Consider the following 20,567-nt stretch of genomic DNA (forward strand, 5'->3'; position numbering starts at 1 on the left):
TCCTCCGCCGTCACCGTTCTAAAGTACTGTACAAGACTCTCTCCGGCCCCAAGTGGGGAAAAATATACCCTATAGTAATCTTTCCCCTAGTCGCAGATGTTTTTGTTCACTCCACATACAACACACTTATTATTATCTACCCCTGGCTCCGGATTAACTCCGGCGGCTTCATGGGGAGTTTTTACATATCCAATAGGCCCTTATCTCCCCGGTTTACTCCGGCGGGTCCTATCCGGCTATATTTTTGTATATGTATGGGTGTGGGTATGTGGGTGTTCATTTATTAATATTTAATGTTATTTAATATGTTAACTATCCTTTTGGGACCTTCCCCGTCGCTCCGGATTAACTCCGGCGGTCCCTCTAGGTAGTTAATCATGTTGTTCCAGTAGCCCCCTTTTTTTCCCCCGGTTAACTCCGGCGGGGCCTACTTGGATTACTACTATTCTAAGACACTACTCCGGCAAACTACTCCGGCGGTCTTATTAGCATACTCATTTATCATTCAACTTCCAGATGGTGCGTTGTCAGGAGCAGGGGTGCACCGCTGTGCTGAACCAGGCCAGCGGGCATGAAGTCTGCAGGTCCCACTCCGGCTGTGCTGTCCACATGGGGACCTGACTGTTTGGCACCCGGACGGTTGTGAAGTGTGCTACGCTCTTTACGAGCAGGTTCTGGGCGAGTCGGTAAGAAAATCTTCCACTCCGGACTAACGTTTATCCTCAATTTTGTCTTTGATGGATAATTGTAACATATTCTCCTTTTAGGAGGCCCAATCACCTATCTTCCTTTCCCCCCTTTTCAGATTGACCGCAGCTCCCGGGACTCCGCTTTATCGACCCTCAAGTCCTGGGTCGGCAGCTTCGGGAGGAACGCGGGGGGGGAAACCCTACATCCTCTGCAGGACATTTGCAACGTTCTCTTCCCGGCGCCTGGATCTCGGCTTCCGTTGCGGATGAAATAGCCGCCCCATAATCGCCGATCCGGGAGATGACGCAGCCATCCCAAGAAGTCGCTGCTTAACGTATCGTGGCGCAGGACGCGTTGCGTGCCCTCAACCTCAACCTGGAGCCTATGAACGTAGACTTGGAACAGCCAGGTAAGGGGGTAAGTGAGGCAGGTGATCTATTATTTAGTTCTCCCTCTTCTACTGCTTCTTCCTTGTGGAACACAGTTTCCTTGTATTAGTTTTAAGTATGTGTTTAGTACTTAAGTCTGTAATTTTAAGTACTCTTCTCCATTCAGGATTTTGTATTCATGTATAATTATGTTATTTATAAAACTAAGTATATTACGGTGTCATCATTATGTCTTAATGCCATTCTTACTACTAAGTTATTAAAACTCTTGCAGATGTTCAGTTTTAATACTTTCCTCTACAATCTTCTTTTGTTTCAGAATGGTATTTTGATTTCTCTGTTATTATTTCACCGGCTGACACAGGTCGAGAAACCCAGAAAAAGGATTTTGACAAAGGAAAAATCTATTTCTGGGGAGAGACCTGTGTCACCCGGTGACCCCCCCATATTTCCTCTTTTCCCCCCCTGGTCAAATACCATTCCGGTGTGGGGGGCTAATGTGGAATGTGGGTGACGCCGGCTTGTTTACAGTCCGCGAGTGGTGCGGGGTATGTAACGGCACCTCACTCGGTGGGACTTTTGACATTGGGAAGGTTTACAGGGCGGAGGCCTGTGATTGTGACAATCTCACCCTTTCTCATACACGACTCCATACCATGGAGCTCGCACCGGGGGTAGTAACTCCGGCTTAGCTTTTTAGCTTTTCTCTGGTATATTTAGCAATAGCTTTACCTTGAAATAAGTGCTGAAAGGTTATTTCACCGGCTGACACAGGTCTCTCCCCAGAAATAGATTTTTCCTTTGTCAAAATCCTTTATTTATTACAACTGAGAAGATGGTGGGTTATACTTTTACTCTACATGACAATGATGTTAACTCTGAAAGTGCATGTATTGTGCATAACTATCTTTATACTGTATTAACAAGATCTTTGACCATAATTTATAAAAATTATTAACACAATCGGGCCAGGAGGAACTACAGATCCATAAATAAATGCAATGTGCAAAGATTCAGCATAAGTCAAAGTAACAAGAATCACCCCATCAAATAAGAAAACCTAAAGAACTATTTATAGGGATTCCATTATTCATGACTAACTACCTTATCCTCATGGGGAATACCTCAAGTTTTCCTAACAAGACTGAAATGAATAAAAAAAAGAATATTACAACTATAGCTATTTCTGACCACAGATCACTTTGGACACATTAGGCACTATGAATTAGTAAGCCTCTTTATAAAAGAGAAAGTAGTATTTTTTCCCAAAAAAAGTACAACCAACTATCTCAGATGTGTATTCAATTTCCTTTTCACTTATCTTACAGTATAACACTCACTGTGATTAACTCAATGACTTTATAATGAACATACATCACAGGAGTAACAATGTCATGAATTTCTCAGCTAATCCAAAATAAGAAAAACTTTTCATAACTTTTCCCTTAAAGACAAGGTGCATATATTTATATGCTGAGAGGTAAAAGCTAATAGTTATGTATGCACAGTGTACATGGGAAATATTAATTTAAACAAATAAATAGCTGCATGATATCCAATTCATTAAACTGTGTCTAAATGAAAACCTCCTGCACAAATCATCAAGATACTATTGAAAATGTGATATTACTGTAGTTATAAAGAATCATGTAAAATATAATTGACTTGTGGATTCTAACTTGTTACTGAAAGAATGTGGAGTTTCTAAAGAAGAAAAACAAGTAATAATAGGTTATACACTGCACACTCACCTGAGCAGCCCCCGATGAAGCAAGCTGTGCACTGTCAAATTGAGGTGAAACATGAGAAGGGGCATTCTGTGCTATCCTTATGGCTGCTTTTCCTGACACTCCTGAAAATGTATATGCAGGGCTATGAATTATAGCAAAAATATATGGGCACTGAGTCCTAAGAGACAGGATTTTTGGCAAGAGTTATCAGTCACCCTCATAGTGTAGTAGCAACATGAAATTCAGTCATCTAGAGGCCAATTCTTTTGAAAGATAGTAGCATATCTAAAGATAATTTTAGATTCTCAACTGAAAGCACCTTTCCTGTAATCAAGAGTGAGACAGATGCTTTTACCCTAGTCAAACTTGTAGAGCAGAAGCATTTTGAATTGAGTACCTAACTTCTGAAATTTTTTTTTACATAAGCTCATACAGAACTGGCTAAGCCTTTCCTTTTCTTTCCCAACTCAGAATTCCAAATTTTATTCATTTCAAGAATCTTTTCAGTGGAACTGCAATGATTGTCAAAAAAAGGGATTTTGACAAAGGAAAAATCTATTTCTGGGTGAAGACCTGTGTCGCCCAGTGAAATGTCCCATATAGCACACATTTCTAGGTATAAATATTGCTAGATATACCAGAGAAAAAAGCTATCTAGAATGCCAGAGTTACCACCTCTGGATCGATCATCCTCATAGGATGTCGGTAGTCATCTAGGAGCGAGTGGAAGCCACTACCACAGGTGCTTAATCCCAATAGACCTCTCCTCTCCCAAAATCCCTCTACCTAAGGGAGCCGTTACAGCGGTCCTTCTCCGCTCGCTACTACTACTTCCACCCAGAACCATCATCCCGAAATAGCACCCAAGCTTTGGCCAGCCTAGGGTGGGAAAGGAAAGAGGGAAGGGTTCACTGGGCGACACAGGTCTTCACCCAGAAATAGACTTTTCCTTTGTCAAAATCCCTTTTCTGGGACCGACCTGTGTCAGCCAGTGAAATAGTAGCAGAGAATTGGCCAAATAAAAGCTTGTTAAATATAAAAGGTCAAATGTCAAAATTAAAAAATTTTACTAAGGAAAATAAAATTATTTTTGAATGTGCTTTTTACTTATCCAATTATTATAACATATTACTGTATTTTAAAACTGAATATGTTAAGTAAAGTATACAAAACAATTTAGCTTAAGATATTGCTTAACAATCTAACTAAAAAACCATCACCTAAATTAACAATAGTGGTGAAAAATTGAACAAGGATGGTATGTACAAAGACAGGAGTGGTTTGTGAAGCAACCCAAACCCAGCCAACAAGGTACAAAGGCAGGGAATACAAGCAAGGCAGGTAGGTGAGAGGTATACCAATAGGTAGGGCAAGCAAGCTAAATCACAAATTACAAATTAAATAACATAATACTAAGCTGACTCTGGAGAAACAATGTTCCCTGCAGCGACAGCAGAAAATTTAAGAGCCTCTAAGGACTTAAGGTAGTGACGTTTAAAAACTCTTGGAGATTTCCAGCCCGTATATTTCTTAATTTCATCAAAGTTCATATGTTGAAAGTAATTAACTGAGGTGGCTACAGCACGGATATCATGGACCTGGGGAATTGAACTGGGTTGGCTTGTTTAATAAAATAAAGAATTTGTTGTCTAAATACCATTCAAGGAGATGGTTCCACCATTCTCTCTAACAAAAAAGGGACCTGAAGATCTTTGAGAAGTCCTATCAAGGTAAGCTTTTTAGGTAACTACCGGACATAAGGAAGGATCTTCCGGAAGAGGTATGATCTTCCAGGGAGACCACCTATTTTGAGGATCTTCGTTCTTGGCTAAAAAGGTTTGGTCCGGAGAAAGTAGAACCTCTCCTGACGGGAGGAATCCACATGATTCGACTCTCTAGAAAGGGCTGAAAGTTCAGAGATTCTAGCTCCTGAAGCCAGGCTAATTAAGAACAGCGTCTTCCTAAGAAGAGTCAAATAAGAGCAAGATTCATTGTTAGTGTCTGAGGCTAATCTTAGTACGTCATTTAAAAACCAAGAAACCGTTTTGAGACGGGTTGTTGGTCTAAGACGAGCACAAGCTTTAGGAATAGAGGAAAAGTACGAATCTGTTAAGTTAATGTTAAATCCCAATTGAAATATTTTCTTTAAGGCGGATTTAGTCGTAGTAATAGTACTAGCAGCTAGGCCTTTATCAAAAAGGGCCTTAAAAAATGAGATTGTGAGATTCGTAGTCATTGTATGAACGCCTGATTCTTTCGAAAAGTTGGCAAGTTTTTCTTACTGCCGAATCATACTGACGGAGAGTAGATTCTCTCTTATCTGATTCTAAAAACATTGTGTTCAAAGGATCAATATTAGCGTTTTCTGTGCCGTGAACTTCATGAAATCCATAAAGTTAGGGCATTCAGCATTCCTGAGGAAGCTGACACAGTCTGAGTTTGTACTACTTGGGTTAACTTTGGATGAGGAATCTGTTTGGCTCTGAGTTGCAACTCTAATAGAAGAGGAAACCAGTTGCTCTTCAGCCAGTTGGGGGCTACTAGAGCTATCTGGCCTTTGAATGACCTGAGTTTGTGTAGAACTTTCAACAGAAGATTTACTGGTGGGAACAGGTACACCTTCTGCCATTTGTTCCAGTCTACTGACATCGCATCCGTGGCGTAGGCCCGAGGGTCCAGGTTCGGAGCTATATAACAGGGCAGTTTGTGATTTGATTCCGTGGCAAACAGGTCCACCTGTAGTCCCGGGATTTATTGGCAAATCCAGTTGAAGGATTTCTTGTCCAGAGACCATTCTGATTCCAACGGAGTCGTTCTTGACAGGGAATCTGCGATCACGTTTCTTACTCCCGACAGATGCGTGGCGGACAGGTGCCAATGATTTTTCATTGCTAATGAAAAGATTGCTATCATTACATGGTTTACGTGACTTGATTTGGAACCTCCCCTGTTCAGGCAATGAACTATCACTGCACTGTCCAGGACTAATCTGATATGTATGTTCCTGGCTGGACGTAAGCGTTTCAGAGTCAGAAAAACCGCCAATGCCTCTAGAATATTGATATGGAAGTGACGAAAAAGATTCGACCAAGTTCCCTGAACTTTTTTGTATTGTGAGTAACCTCCCCATCCGGACAGAGATGCATCTGTGTGAATGATCAGAGCTGGTGGAGGGAAATGTAGAGGAATTGATTTGGAAAGACTTTTGGCTGTTGTCCAAGGTCGGAGTCTTTTCTTTAAGATTGGAAGTATGAGGGAGACTTTGTCCCTGAGATTGTAAGCCACGAGCATGATGCCTTGAGACCGTAGTTCCTGTACCACAGTTTCTCCTAGTTTGGTGAAGATCCTGGGTGCTATGTTGAGCCCGAAAGGCATTACTCTGAAGGAGTAAGCCTGTTTGCCTTGCCTGAATCCTAGGTAGGGAGAGAAGTTTCTCACCATCGGGACATGATAATATGCGTCTGTAAGATCTATAGAGGTGGTGACGGCCCCATGGGGAAGTAAGGTCCGCACCTGAGAGACGGTCAACATACGGAACTTGTCGCACTGAATATAAGAATTCAGAGTTGATAGGTCCAGTATCACTCTTCTTTTGTCTGAGTCTTTCTTTGGCACGCTGAACAAGCGTCCTTGAAATTTTAGATGTCTGACTTTCTTTATTGCCTTCTTTAGAAGAAGGTCTTTTGCATAGTCTAACAGATCCGGTGTTGGGGTCTGATAGAATCTGACTGGTGGAGGAGGCCCTTCTATCCAACTCCACCCTAGACCCTTGGAGACAATGCTGTGGGCCCATGGACTGAAGGTCCAATGGTCCCTGTGGAGGTATAAACTCCCGCCTACCTGGAGAGGCTCATTGGTTTGAGGGCTTATTATCTCTGCCTCCTCTTGAGCCTCTGCCTCTAGACTGAGCTCTGGATCCCGCCCTGTGCCGGAATCCGCCTCGACCTCTACTGCCCCTGGACTGGCGGTAGCCACGAAACGAACCTTGAGCTTCAAAGGTGGGGTTGAACACAGGGGACGCTACGTAGGCAGCCGAGCCAGCAGAGTGATGAGCTGGCTGATTCAGTAGGACATATTGAGGTTGCCCTTTGGAGGTAGAAGGTTGGGCAACTTGAGAGACAGGAACTGCCTGGACAACTGTCTGGGTCTGAGGAGCTTGGTACGGATGGTACCTCCTTGACCTCTTCCTTCCCTTGGGCTGAGGGCCCGAAGATTCAGAAGACTTCCTCTTAAAAGGAAGTCCTCAATGAATCCGAAGATTCTGGTTGGCCCTGGAAGCCTCACTGATGACATTGTTGACTGCGTCATCAGGAAAGAGGTTAGTTCCCCAGATGGAAGATTTAATGAGCCTGTTTGGCTCATGCCGGATGGAGGCGTCAGCAAGCACATGCTTCCGGCAGTTCCGTCTTGCCACCACAAAGTCATACAAATCACTCTGAAACGTAGACAGAAGTGATTTGGTCAGAATCCGGAATAGAGGTTCATCCTTATAAACAGCCGATGTCAACTCCGCCGAGGTGACGGAGTTGATGGATCTACTGAGACGGCACCTAGCATCGAATTCTGCCTTGATCAAGGAGTCCGGAATCCTGGGCAACTGCTCACTGAATAGATCCGAAGCGCACTCCGGATCCAGCTTACCTACCGTAAAGGTTTCAGGAGCCCCAACCCAGCAATCCAGATCCCCCAGAAAGAGTAGAGATGTAGGGTCCGTCTCACGAAGCTGAGGCATCGGCTTCTCCTCTATCCCGGCTTGTAGAGTCAACTCAGCTATCTTAGAAGTACAAGGGGTGGGAATGTCCTCATGGACAACAAACATCGTAAACCGCCCTTTGTGAGGAGTTAACTTAGTGTTGGTACACTCCCAGTCTGACAATATTCTGACCCATGCGGAGTGTGCCTGGTCCCTGGGGAAGATCACCGTCTCCCTGGGAACCTTGTCTTCCCTCACTAGAGCTTCTTCCGACAAACAGGCATATCCCGGGAAAGGAAAAACAAGATCCGCCGGAAAGAACTCGTAGTCTTCCACAAGACGGGTGCCACAACCTTCAATGGTTAATTTACCATTGGCAAAGGGGGCATTGAAGGCAAGACGCCAAGGATTGCAGTCCTCAAATGCTGGAAGCTTAGAGGAGTCCGGAATAGAATAACTCCGTCGCTGTACCGGACCGGTGTTGATGATTCCGGCAAGCGACTCTTCTTGGGTCTTCAGTCTCTGAGCCAGAGACTACCAATCTGCCGGATGTCTCCAGACTCGAGGCGAGATCTCAAGACATTGTTTCAAATTGTGAATCCACCTTAGCAGATATCTTCTTCATCAAGATATCTGCGAAGGCATCAGGGTCAAAGTCAGATTTCTTAGCTTTGACAGCCTTGGGTCTCGACCCCTTAGGAGGGGGAGCAGCCTTCTGAAAGGAAGTCGAAGGTTTGGGAGCCAACGACAACCTGGCGGAACTCGACATGGCCGGGATCTTCGGGGGTTTAGACAATTTAGGTAATGTCTTCGTCTTCGCCAAGGACTTCACCTTGGGGATCACCGACCCCGAACGGGCCCCAAGGGCGGAGGCTGTAGAGAAGCCTTGGAAGGAGGAAGACGAAGACGAAGGAGAGCTGAAAGAAACTGAACGTTTACTTCTACCTGCCTCACTTACATCCCTACCTTCCTCCTCCGGATCGATGGCCATTGGTTCGACGTGAATGTTGATGTTGGCCACTTCCTCGGCCACCTCTTCACACAGTTCTTGCTGGTCTTCCGGCGGGACTTGGGTCTCAAGCCTAATCTTGTTAATCAGGGGCTCCGCCACTTTGGGAGCTACCGCTGCAGAGGACCTAGCCATGGGGTAAAGGATATTACAGATGTCCTCTGCCAGCACATAGGGATGTCCCTGACTAACGTTGCGACCGAAGCCCCCGACCCAGATCTTAAGGGTAGAAAGAGATGAAGATTGGCGGGACCGAGGGACCTGTAACAGGATACAATGTCAATATAGGAAATTGACATGAAAACTCTTCCGACATTATAGTCAAACCAAACAAATTTGTCTAAAACATTCATAATTGTATGCTGACAAAGCGTTAACGTACCGAATCATCAATCACGTCTTGGTAAAGGGCGTAGCATACATCACAACCATCAGGATGCCAGACGAGCTGATCCTCCACCTCGACTGCACAGCTGGCATGAGACCTGCATACTACGTGGCCACAGGGTTGCTGTAAGTAGGCGTTACAGCCCGGCTCCTGACAATGAACCACCTGTAAGAGGAATTGATACATGAATATCAAAAGTGATAACGCCGGAGCAGGTTCCGGCGGTGGGTATGACTAACCTAGTAAAGACTTAAAATTAGTAAATTTTTCTCCACGCCGGAGTTGAGATCTGGGGTTAACAATAGGGTTACGGCGGAACGTTCCGGTACAATCAGTACAGGAGGGCCAGGCCTGAAGTCGATCGCACCGGAGTACAATTCCGGTGACGCCGGAGCGTCTCGTCTCAAATCAACCTCACAGAAAACAACAACCGAGTGGTGGAAAAAGAGCTAGTTCGCCGGAATGAGAGTTCCGGGACTGATCTCACCGGAACGTAGTTCACGGGAAATAATGTAATAACTAAGATAATATACAGCCTGGCGTCTCCACAATTCTTCCATAAAAAAGGGAAGGCCCCGACGCTCAAGTTATTGTTCCATACAAGGAACTAAACAGCGAGCTAACGATAGCCGCCGGAACAGATCCGGAATGGCGGAACAGCGGAGAAGTAGGGGCAGTGAAACATGGCGACTACTACAGGTCAGGTGCCTAAACACCCTCCACGAAGCGTCATCTCAACCAAAAAGGGCAAATGAGCATTGCTCGAAAATGCCCCAAAGGGAGAAGCCATGAATAGACTATAGACTGATAAATAAGGAGTGAGAGAAAACACGCGAAGGCGGAATAGATAATATCTATAGCCTAGCCTAACCTTCCGAAGTGAACACCTGGTCAGGTAGGCTAGGTCACGCCAGTGAGACGAACAAGAAAGGAGCACTAGCACCGAACCAAGCCCTCCGAGATTTGACGGATCAAACTGGTCAGGAAGGACGGGCTGGCGCCTAAAACTCGAACAAAGGCCACCCTAGAAGACCTAACTTACCTAGGCCTTGAAAGCCAGGATAGGAAGGAAAACTGGGGCCAGTCTTAGCCTACCTTCCGAGATTCGACAGTGTCGAACTGGTCAGGTAGGCTAATGTGTTACACTACCATACATATCAGACTAAAGGCATATAAAAAGAATACATAATAATAATAAAATTAAAATAATATAATTACATAAATTAAATGCACCTGCGTAAAGAACAGAAAGGAAAGGATAGGCTAGGCCTCACTTTCCACTATTCTAAAATCGTAACAATAGTCGTGCGCGTCCGAAACGAGCGATAAATTAAAACTATCATTATTATTATGATGGAGCATTATTAGAAAATTCTTCCCAAGCGTCAGAAGATATTAGGAGCATCAAGAGGTTGGGGACTACAACCACGACCGTAAACAAACATGGCGGCTCCGAGCCGAACAATGTGTAAGTTATTAAACAGGACAAAACTGTCCAACCGAGTCCCAAACCAACAAAAATTGAATACTCAACTTAGAAGTGGATGCGTCCTGATTGCTAGAAGACATGATGAGATGAATAATGTCGAAAATAAAGCAAATGGCACAAAAAACACACCAGTGAAAATTAACGTGTGTACACGTGAAAAGGTGCTATGAGAGGATGTTGGTTCTGGGTGGAAGTAGTAGTAGCGAGCGGAGAAGGACCGCTGTAACGGCTCCCTTAGGTAGAGGGATTTTGGGAGAGGAGAGGTCTATTGGGATTAAGCACCTGTGGTAGTGGCTTCCACTCGCTCCTAGATGACATACCGACATCCTATGAGGATGATCGATCCAGAGGTGGTAACTCTGGCATTCTAGATAGCTTTTTTCTCTGGTATATCTAGCAATATTTATACCTAGAAATGTGTGCTATATGGGACATTTCACTGGCCGACACAGGTCGATCCCAGAAATCACAAGAACACTTCAGTGTAATTTTAAAGCTACTTCTGTAACATCTATTTCTTTTCTTCAGCATGGATAAGACACTGAACAGAATAGATGCTTGATACTAAGAAATATATTGTACTCTAGTCATCTAACTGGTTTTATTTTTTTTATTTTTTTTAGTCTATCACAAATTATTCATGAAAAAACACACTACATGGAAGCAGTTTCATTGTGTCTATCATTAGAATAATAAAAAATCATTGAGGGTAAAGCCAGACTAATGAATACGGAAAAGTTCACTTATCAGGCACAGGTACCTGAGTTGGCTCTTATGCTTGTTAGGAAGTAGCAAGGAAGAGATATGCCTGTTCAGTCACTAAATACAAACATTTTCAAAAGCTGACACAAAACTTGCTGTTCAAAGATAAAAATGTGAAGGGAGTTGATGAAAATTTTGCTTGTATAAAAATACACAAAATTTTGTTGAGCCTGATAAGAAATAAATTTTAATTTGCAACAAAATGATTTTACAAGAATCAGTAACTTCTGCATTCTGAAAATACAACATTGTGGGAAGATATCCAAACACTGGAAAAGTGGCTGAAACAGATCCCACATGAAAGACACAAATGCACTGCCTTTGGTTCACACTTACCCAGAGAAGAACCAAACATAAAGCACCTTAACCCATAAGGGGTTACATACTTGTACACAAGGTTTACTCCCTCAGGTTACAAAAAACTTAAAATTGTTTTTTTGGCTTAATCTATGCCAAATGGTCCCAAAAGAAAGAAAAGAGCATTTAAAAGGCACACAGCTCACATTTAAAGGTCCAAAATCGGACGTTTGCATTAGGGGCGTATCCCCCAGCTGGCTGCTCAGACATAATCCTCACGGTGTTGTTGTCCATTTTCACTTTTCTGGTCCCCAATCCATTTTTTTCCACTAATACAAAAAATTTATTATATATATTTCTCTTACAAAGTTGAAATTAGAAACAAATTTATTTTACTTTTTATTCAGTAATACAACTTACAAACTATATTTTCTTTTTTTTTTCCTAGCTCTTTTACAAATTTTGAAGAGTATGATATTCTTCAAAACATGGTTCCAGACATAGTGGAACATCACATTCACAGCAGTGGAAGCGAGTATCTTTTCTCTGCTGTGGTTGACGTTTTGTACGTCAGCAGACATAGTAAGCCCTTTGTTCTCTCTGTTTTTTGGCACCTAGTGGCACTGGCATCGTACAAATGAAATGACTTACAGAAAGTCTGGCTAGATTGAGAGCGCGAGCGGCCAGTGCAACCTCCTCTCGATTGAGAGTGCAAGCGGCCAGTGTGACCTTCTCCATGAAGACTAATAAGGCACTAAGAGCATTGTATGACCAATGATGATGATGATGATGATGATGATGATGATGATGATGATTATTATTATTATTATTGTTATTATTATTACAGGTTGACCATCACTAATCCGGCATCATTGGGACCTAGAGGGTGCCGGACTAGCCATTTTGCCGTATTAACCATTTGTTAGGCTAGAATGCACGAAACCCAGTAGCTAAGCACCTCATCTTAGAATTAAAGTATCCCATAAATCAGTACAAGTTGGTTAATAAAGAAAAGACAATTATCAAATACAGGTAGTGCTCGAGTTACGATAATTCGACTTACGATATTTTGAGTTTACGATGGGGTTAGCAATAATTAATACCGATACGAAAATATTTAGGAAAAAATATTTTTTGATTTCACGCAGGCGCAGGCAGCGAGAGAAACCAACTTACAATAGACCAACTTCTTTTCCTCCATCTCTTTATTCCATCTGCTAGTTAAAAAAGTAAGAGAGAATGATAAAAGTATTGTTAGTGACGTTATACTCTTGCGTAAATGTGTACAGCCATAACCAACCGCACGGGAAACTGTTGTTTTGCTAATAATCGTATCGGATAACAACTGTTGTGCTTGTATTTCAACCATCGTGCGGTAATACACAATTACTATAGTTATGTTACAAATGACGTTAAGTACTGTACAATAGGACTGATATATTTTTTTACACTATACCCTTATTTGGAGAAAAAGATCGGGCAGGGAAATATACTGCTACAGTAACTTTAAGCTGCAAGTTGTAGCTGAAGAAAAACAATGTTAAAGCTACCAATGACTATAAATTATCATGCATCGCAACATGGATGAAACTCGACCGTAAATAAAACTGGAGAGAATGTATTTTAATCAAAACTACCGGGCATGAAAGAATACAAATTACTACTGTTTTCACGCCAATAAAAGATAAATACGTAAAGCTCGTATTATGATGAAATCAAGAGAAAATAGCGAACGGAATCTTGATTTTTTTCACACAAAACAAACATTCCCCCAAAACGGCCAGCCGCGATTCCCGAGAACGTCATATATTAACGAAAAAAATAGCTAAATTAGTTTCACAACGAGACATTTAAGTTAGCCCAATTTGTGATTTGTAGCCCAATCTGACAACCCTGAGTGCAGCCTCAGGTGCTGTAGCGCTTCTGGAGGTTTGCCAAGTACCCATCCAACATAAACAATATCCATACCATAAGCTATGAAGGCGTGCAAATTTAAAAACTTAAGAACGTCATACGACGTGGATAGCCTGTTTAGGACGACTTCTGCAACACATCATATGACGTGGTTGACCTTGTATGGGTTAAATATGAGTAATTTTCCAAACAATGGCAAACATCATTTTATTCCTGATAATGGTTTTATTTTTTATATACCTTTTAAAAGATGTGGCATAATTTCTTCACAATCTTTACTCAATCTTTTTCATCACTGAATTTCAGGAAAAACTTTGTCCTCAAATTCCTTTTGAGCATAACATCAATGGTACACTAGTCTTTAGTCACACAAGAAGCAAATAGGTATGATATCTACATCAATACAAAGCCCACAAATAATGGGCATTTAAATAGTGTCACTGATGCATATATGCACGGTCTTATCCCACAGTGCAAACTGGCAGGTCACACACCATGAACCTCAAACTCATTGGGGTTTCTCAAGTCCTTGTGAATGTACTTGAACTCTATGATTTTTTATGCCTTCAGTCCTTAAACTTACTACATGAATTTTTTGTAGCAAACAATTTCTGGCAAATTTTGTATAATAACTAGTTCTACTTTAAAATTAGAAGACATTCAAATCATGTCTACACTGGATTACATTTCCTGACATAATAGTAATGTCTCAACTTAATGGATCTCAACTTTAGCAGACTTCTGTACTTATCAGCTAGTGTATTATGGTTATTTTTTGCTAGGCTGCCATTTTAGATGTGATACATTTTTAGATATACAGTATCTCTTAAATGGAATATTAAGTGTAAAATACAGGGTAGTTTAGGTTTGGGACTATGCGGAAATGCTGTTAGCAGTAAAATATCTAGAAAAATTCATTTAAAGGCTATAATATAGGGTCTCTGTTACTTATCAGAAAGGCCAGACCCCAAAGCATCTGTGAAGTTGAGCTCCTACTGTACATATTTCCAAGTATTACATTTGAAATTAAGTAAAATAAATTGTTTATTGAATTGCAATTATACTTCCCCCTAGGTCTTTGTTAGTATGAATAAGTGAGGTGCTATTGTATAGCTAAATATACATCCTAACAGAGATGCACTCACACAATAAGTAGCTCTGCCCGTGATAACTCATTTACATGTGGCCACTAACACTAACCCCACATGACCTCCTAGTTTCAATCTTTCATTAACAAGCTATTCCTTAAGAGCTACAAAGGAACACTAGTCAGTCAAATCTATCCTAATCCAATTCATTAATTTCCAAAACTACTTATCAGGCTTTTACGTTTACTATTAATAATAAAATGATATGGAATTACAACAACCTTATTCTCATGTTGCTGGGAGAGGTAAATAAAGCAGCAATAATTTCAGTGAATTCTTTAACCCTTACAATTATCAATACAGGGCACAATGTAAATCTTAAACTGACATCACATTCAGTACACTAGTTACAGCTCTGAAAACTACACCATACCCTTATCTTTAAGAGAAACACCAGTATAATAGAAAATAATTTTATCACATACCTGTTGAATTGAGATGCATGAATATGTCTTCTCCTTGCCATGATGAAGCTACAGGCTTGTCAATGACATCATCATTAAGCAATGTCCAGTAAAAGGCTGCAATATCAATGGAGACCTCAGCATTTTCAATAAGACTCACCCAAGCACTATATATGCTAGGATACAGCACACTTTCATCTGAGTACGTCAGATTTTCAGGTATGCTTTCCACTAACTGAAACCTGGCAAAATACAGATCACATGATTATGAAAAGGTTGCAGGTCATCCTCTGCCTTAAGTATTGTTGCACCTTGTGTATCTTTAATCTAATATTTTCACTTCAAACTTTTCAAGTTTCACTTAACACTTTTCAAAGAACCAATAACTATCAATGTGATAGCCTTGAAAGATGATCTAAAGAAAGTTGGGAAGTGCATATATGTATGTACATATACATGTATACAGTATAATATATTAAACTTGATAATGAATATATTAAACTTGATAATGAAACTTAAGGTAAAAACAGGCATTCCTAGGGGTGCTAATTACAACCCTAACATGCATCTGCAAATATATACAAGAATATTTGATGTACACATTACCTGCAATCACCACAACTGAAATCCTCACTCTGATATGTGATGGAATCTAAACGAGCCATTGCTACTATAAACAATGACAGTGTCACAATGATGGTAATGGGAACACAAGAGAAGTGCACCCAATCTCGAACCCATGAAAGGCAGCCAGCTTTAGGTCCACTTTGCATCTTAGACATTCGCCTATGCAGCAAATTATTATACCTGGAAGGAGTTTTCTTTGTAAAAGGATTGAGCAAATCATCAATGCATTTCCTACAACAGCCATACACAAAAACCTTTTTAATTTGCTACTAAAAACAAAGAAAATATAGTCAAAATACTATAAACCTCTGCTTATGAATAAGAATATTCTAAGTTCATTACCAAGGATATGAATTGAGGAATGTGTCCAGAAATACAGAATGTGCTATTTTTGTTAGGAACTGTCTCCATTCCAATATACTACAACAAGTCTCATGATGTAATTAAGACACATTATTCCAACTCAAAAAATTTAGATAAAATCACTTTTACAGCATACTTCACAGAGTAATTAGACCAGGTATACACAGTATCTAGATGCTGCACTCCACAGGAAGCACCCAAGCCTAAATCATGGTATAAGTCAACAACCTGGGCCTCTGTGATCAACAGCAAAGGATTAGAAAAGTGATGGACTGACCTTCCATTGGGCCCGATCAATGAGCCATGCAACAAGATATCACCTTCTTCTGTTGATGTAATTTCACCACTAACATCTATTCAATATGTCTGGTTTAACCTCCCTTGTTTGCTAGTCTTTTTTTTTCCTGTTATGCCCAGAAAATTAACATTACCTCTTCACTGAAACTATCCATCCACGCTACAGTCTAGCAATTTGAAACATCATGACTTTGATGAGTATCTATCTGATATTCTTAAAACTACACTAAGTCAGGCTGGACTTTCCATTGTGCCGAAGTAGCCGGAAATGTACTTTGACTGTCAATTGCAAGCTTTCTCAGTACAGTACAGTATTTTAATTCTCTACTGAAGTCACAAGCCCATCTTTACGATACTGTAGTACTAAGCAGGAAAGTCTCCGCAGGAAAGTCTCCATGTTTGTTAGAGGTGGTTTCCAAGTGGAGAGATTAGGATGGGAACAAATTTCCTGCCATTACTTCTGTCTATTATGCCTGGTTAACTTGCCGGAATAACATCATTCTTCAGTTGCAGATCTAGTAGTAGACTGTCAAACTCTGCAGGGGATCTTGGAAATAATTCTCCTGATTTCTTGATGTCAAAGTTCTGTCAGTCTTGGGAGTAGAGAGGAACGCATAAGTTGATGTCCCATCCATCTCCACAATGCCCTTTCTGCTTCTTTCAAATTGCTTTCTACAAGAATTATTTGTTAGATAATGTTCTTCTTGGCTATCTTGTGGCGGCTCAAGTTGAAAATGGTTACTAATCCCACCTAGTACTATTATGTTTGCTGGGCATCATGGTGAATTAAAGGTTGAAGTATCACTGGGTAGGACCTTATATGATCCTGGTATCAGTCTTGATTTTGAGTATGATCACCCACACAGGTACTTTAAGCTGTTTCAATGGCAATGGAAGCTTGACACTGCGAATGGGCTGCAGTGCAACTACAGTCACCAGTAAATGTAGGTTCTAATCACACAAGGCCCTGAAGTTTTACCTCTGGCAAGTGGAGGTACTTTAGAGAACATTCCTACACAGTCTTTGTCACAAACAAAAATGAATAATAATCTTTCTTAAGTAAGCATTGATCCTGGTCAACTGCAAAAGATATTCCTCTGCCCTTCTTAGCCATTAGCTGTCATTCAGTATGCAAATAAGGCAGCCTTCCAAACAAGTGCACTCCCCTCCTCACATCTCACTGCTAGTTTTTGCAGTGCAGGTAGGAGTCTGCAATCAATCATGAAGATATTTGTATGGCATTCCTTGTAAATACTGTAATGATTTGCATAAATGAAAGTAAAAACTTAGCTTCACAATGTATATTACCTTGAGCTAAATAAATTCTTAGACCTTTAAAAATAAAGGATTCAGGTGCATCATTAGACCCCAAAAATTAAATTAGTTCAGCAGTCCCTGCAGTAGTTATTACTACAGTACAGTACAGTAGTAAAATCCACTATAAATGTAGATAGGTTCTTCACAGTGCCTGCACAGAAAATTCCTTTTGAAAATAAAATATTTAAGCTCCCTACCACTGAAGATGTTATAAACACAACTATCTGTACAAAACAGTAGATGTGAACAGGGTTAAGGAACTCACAGAAAAAGACTGCTCCCCATACAAAATAAGAGATGAGAACAGGAGCAAGAAACTTTTTAAAAAAATAATTCTGAGAGTTGGAGCAAGAGATGGGCTGACAACTCCAAAGGAACCCAACAAAGAAAAAATAAATGAGGATTAAGGTAGCATCTTTGAGGCACAGGATGAGATCAGGTATTATCATAAAAACTATATTACAGTAATTATCTGAACAATGAGCATACGTCAGTCAACACAAAATTCATGCTCTGTCAGTACTGACCATAAGTGAGAAAAAGTCTTACCCTGGGATCTCCTACATTGTCATCCTAATGACCTCTCCTTGTTAGGAAAGAACTTTTCCACATAAGTCTTTGGTGGCAGTCTGAAAACTTTCTGTTCCATTTTAATGACATAGCAAATACAGTGGTCTACATATTAACAGCAGTTCCTCTGATGCCTGACAGAGAGAGAGAGAGAGAGAGAGAGAGAGAGAGAGAGAGAGAGAGAGAGAGAGAGAGAGAGAGAGAGAGAGAGAGAGAGAGAGAGAGAGATGCATGGATGCCAAAAGAAGGCCGGTTTTTTTAAAGACACAAAAGGTGATGAGGCATGAAAGCTACATACAATAGGTCCTTGTTGATCATCACTGCAAAAGAACATAATTTTCTGTGCCTTGAGTTGTAAGAATCCTTTGAAAAATAAAAGAAAATAAAGTAATGCTCTGTGTAGCTCGTGGAGAGAATATTAGGGAAGAAAATATAAACGAAAAACATAACATACCACTCTATCAGCTCTCCCAGGACGTCCTTAAGACTGAATCCTGATAAGGAGCACATTGGACAGGAAATAGATATGATGATGTGCTGTATTAGTCAATTTGTATACCACATTATATTCTCTCTAGAATACTAGATAAAAGACTGTTTCTGATATTAGGCACCTGTGAAGCCATGTTAGAAAATATTCCCTGTATCTTCACCTAAAAGGGATACTGATTATGTTTCAAAAGACCATAGGAAACTTGTCATCATCTATTATTCCTGAACCCAATTTACCAAACCATAACGATGCCACCTAAAAGTAAGTCAGTGGTGCTAATATTACAGTACAGTAATTCTTCATGTGCTGTTTACATAGTTGCATTCCATGGATTAACTACTCGTTACAAGTGACGAGTTTGCCTAGCATAATTAGTGCCATGGTGCAGTGAAGAGGTGTTGTGCTGTTGTGTAAAAGGCATGTTTCATCTCAGCTCTAGTCTAAACACAGATGAGCTAACTGGAAATCACACTTCAATAGTAGCAGTATATGGCTCAGCAAAACAGTCTTGACATCCATCCCCTACATCATTGGTCTACTACAGCATACTTTAGTAAACTGGACTAATTGTTCTTACAGTACTCCTAAATAAAACTTTTATAAAATGCTTAGGACACAAGATCTGAGCAGCATACATTATATCTTTTCTGTATTCAAAGCTAGCGTGGCATTGTCTCACAGATTATCACACCATTATCATTGTAACGTCTGTGACAACAGCAATTAGTACCACTGCTACTTCAAAGTACTAGGCATTATATCTCCAGATTACTGATCTACAAATAACCCTATGAGAAATAATGAGTAAATACAGAAACTTCCATGGGATATGAAATGTAAACCTTGAAAATGCTCATTATTCTTATACTGTACAACTCTTATCCTGTAAACTTTGCCAACATAGCCAATCTACAAAATAATTCTGCACCATTAACTCACAGTACACCCAAAAACTACACAATAAAAACTTACCGTGAATCCCAAAGTTCAAGCTCATATTCACCAAAGTCAAGTCTTCCACTTCCTTCCACCACTGTCTGTGGAAACAAAGGAAAAATTACCTACACATAGTGATGTCATTCCCTATAATGTACAGTACTGGTATTCACTTTTCAACAAATTACATAGGATAAGAGAACAAAAGGCTAGGGATCAAATCTGAAACTAATATGCCAATTCCAATTAATTCATATCATTCTCTGTTTAGAAAATAAATGCTGTGATGAAGATTTCCACTCATCTATGTTACATAAAAGTAACTTATGAGTAAAAATCCGAAAAGCTACCGTAATTCCAAAAGCCTCCTACCAATCTTTGCAAATCAAACCAATTTCAGAATTCAATTTACCTCATCTTAGGTAATTGATTATTTCAATGAAAAACACTGCAGCATGATAGTTTTTGTGTGCTTTTTCTATTTTTCTCCTCTTCAAGGAAAGGATAAATTTCTAAGCAAGGGCATAAGATGCACAATGCACAGATTATGTAATGCAAAAATGCATACAGCAATTATAAAACTACTTGAATTAAGCAGATTCAGAGCATATCAATTTACTGTCTACAAATAAGGAAAATTCATTGCATATTAATTCCATCTATATCAGGTATGCATTTTCTATATCACTTGTCCATATTAGAAAACACTGTTCATATCATCAGAGTGTCACTGTTTGTGATCCAGTCATGGGCATAATTGTGGGCATTAAATATAATTGTAATACTGTAATACTTTTTGAAAGGTTTTCTTCTATCTCCAACAATTCTTACTAATGACTTGGGAGCCAAGATGACCAGGGTAACCAGGGGCAGATAGAATGATAAAACTGTAAGTTAGATCTCTGATCATGATTTATATTCAGTGTACAGTATGTAGTTGATCTGGTGTCCTAGTCTTAAGGTGCACTGATATCTTTCTGCAGAGTATTTCCTCTGTAATCCATCATTTGAGGTCAAAAGGCTGTTGATGCTCTCATTAATGGTGTACTGT

General features: G+C 40.4%; 1 protein-coding gene across 10 annotated transcripts in view; it reads right to left on the minus strand.

Moving 5' to 3' along the window:
• LOC136835009 (5'-3' exonuclease PLD3-like) overlaps window positions 1-20,567 on the minus strand; it is a 185,688-nt gene that overhangs the window by 138,817 nt on the left and 26,304 nt on the right. For all 10 annotated transcript variants that reach the window (XM_067098027.1, XM_067098031.1, XM_067098023.1 and 7 more), the window contains 4 exons: window positions 19,553-19,617; window positions 15,520-15,720; window positions 14,935-15,155; window positions 2,831-2,931 (listed from right to left, as the gene is read on the minus strand). In XM_067098027.1, the coding sequence (XP_066954128.1) occupies window positions 2,831-2,931; window positions 14,935-15,155; window positions 15,520-15,720; window positions 19,553-19,617 (588 nt within the window). The remainder of the gene's footprint in view (window positions 1-2,830; window positions 2,932-14,934; window positions 15,156-15,519; window positions 15,721-19,552; window positions 19,618-20,567) is intronic.

This window comes from Macrobrachium rosenbergii, chromosome 54 (assembly GCF_040412425.1).
Source record: "Macrobrachium rosenbergii isolate ZJJX-2024 chromosome 54, ASM4041242v1, whole genome shotgun sequence".
Lineage (NCBI taxonomy): Eukaryota > Metazoa > Arthropoda > Malacostraca > Decapoda > Palaemonidae > Macrobrachium > Macrobrachium rosenbergii.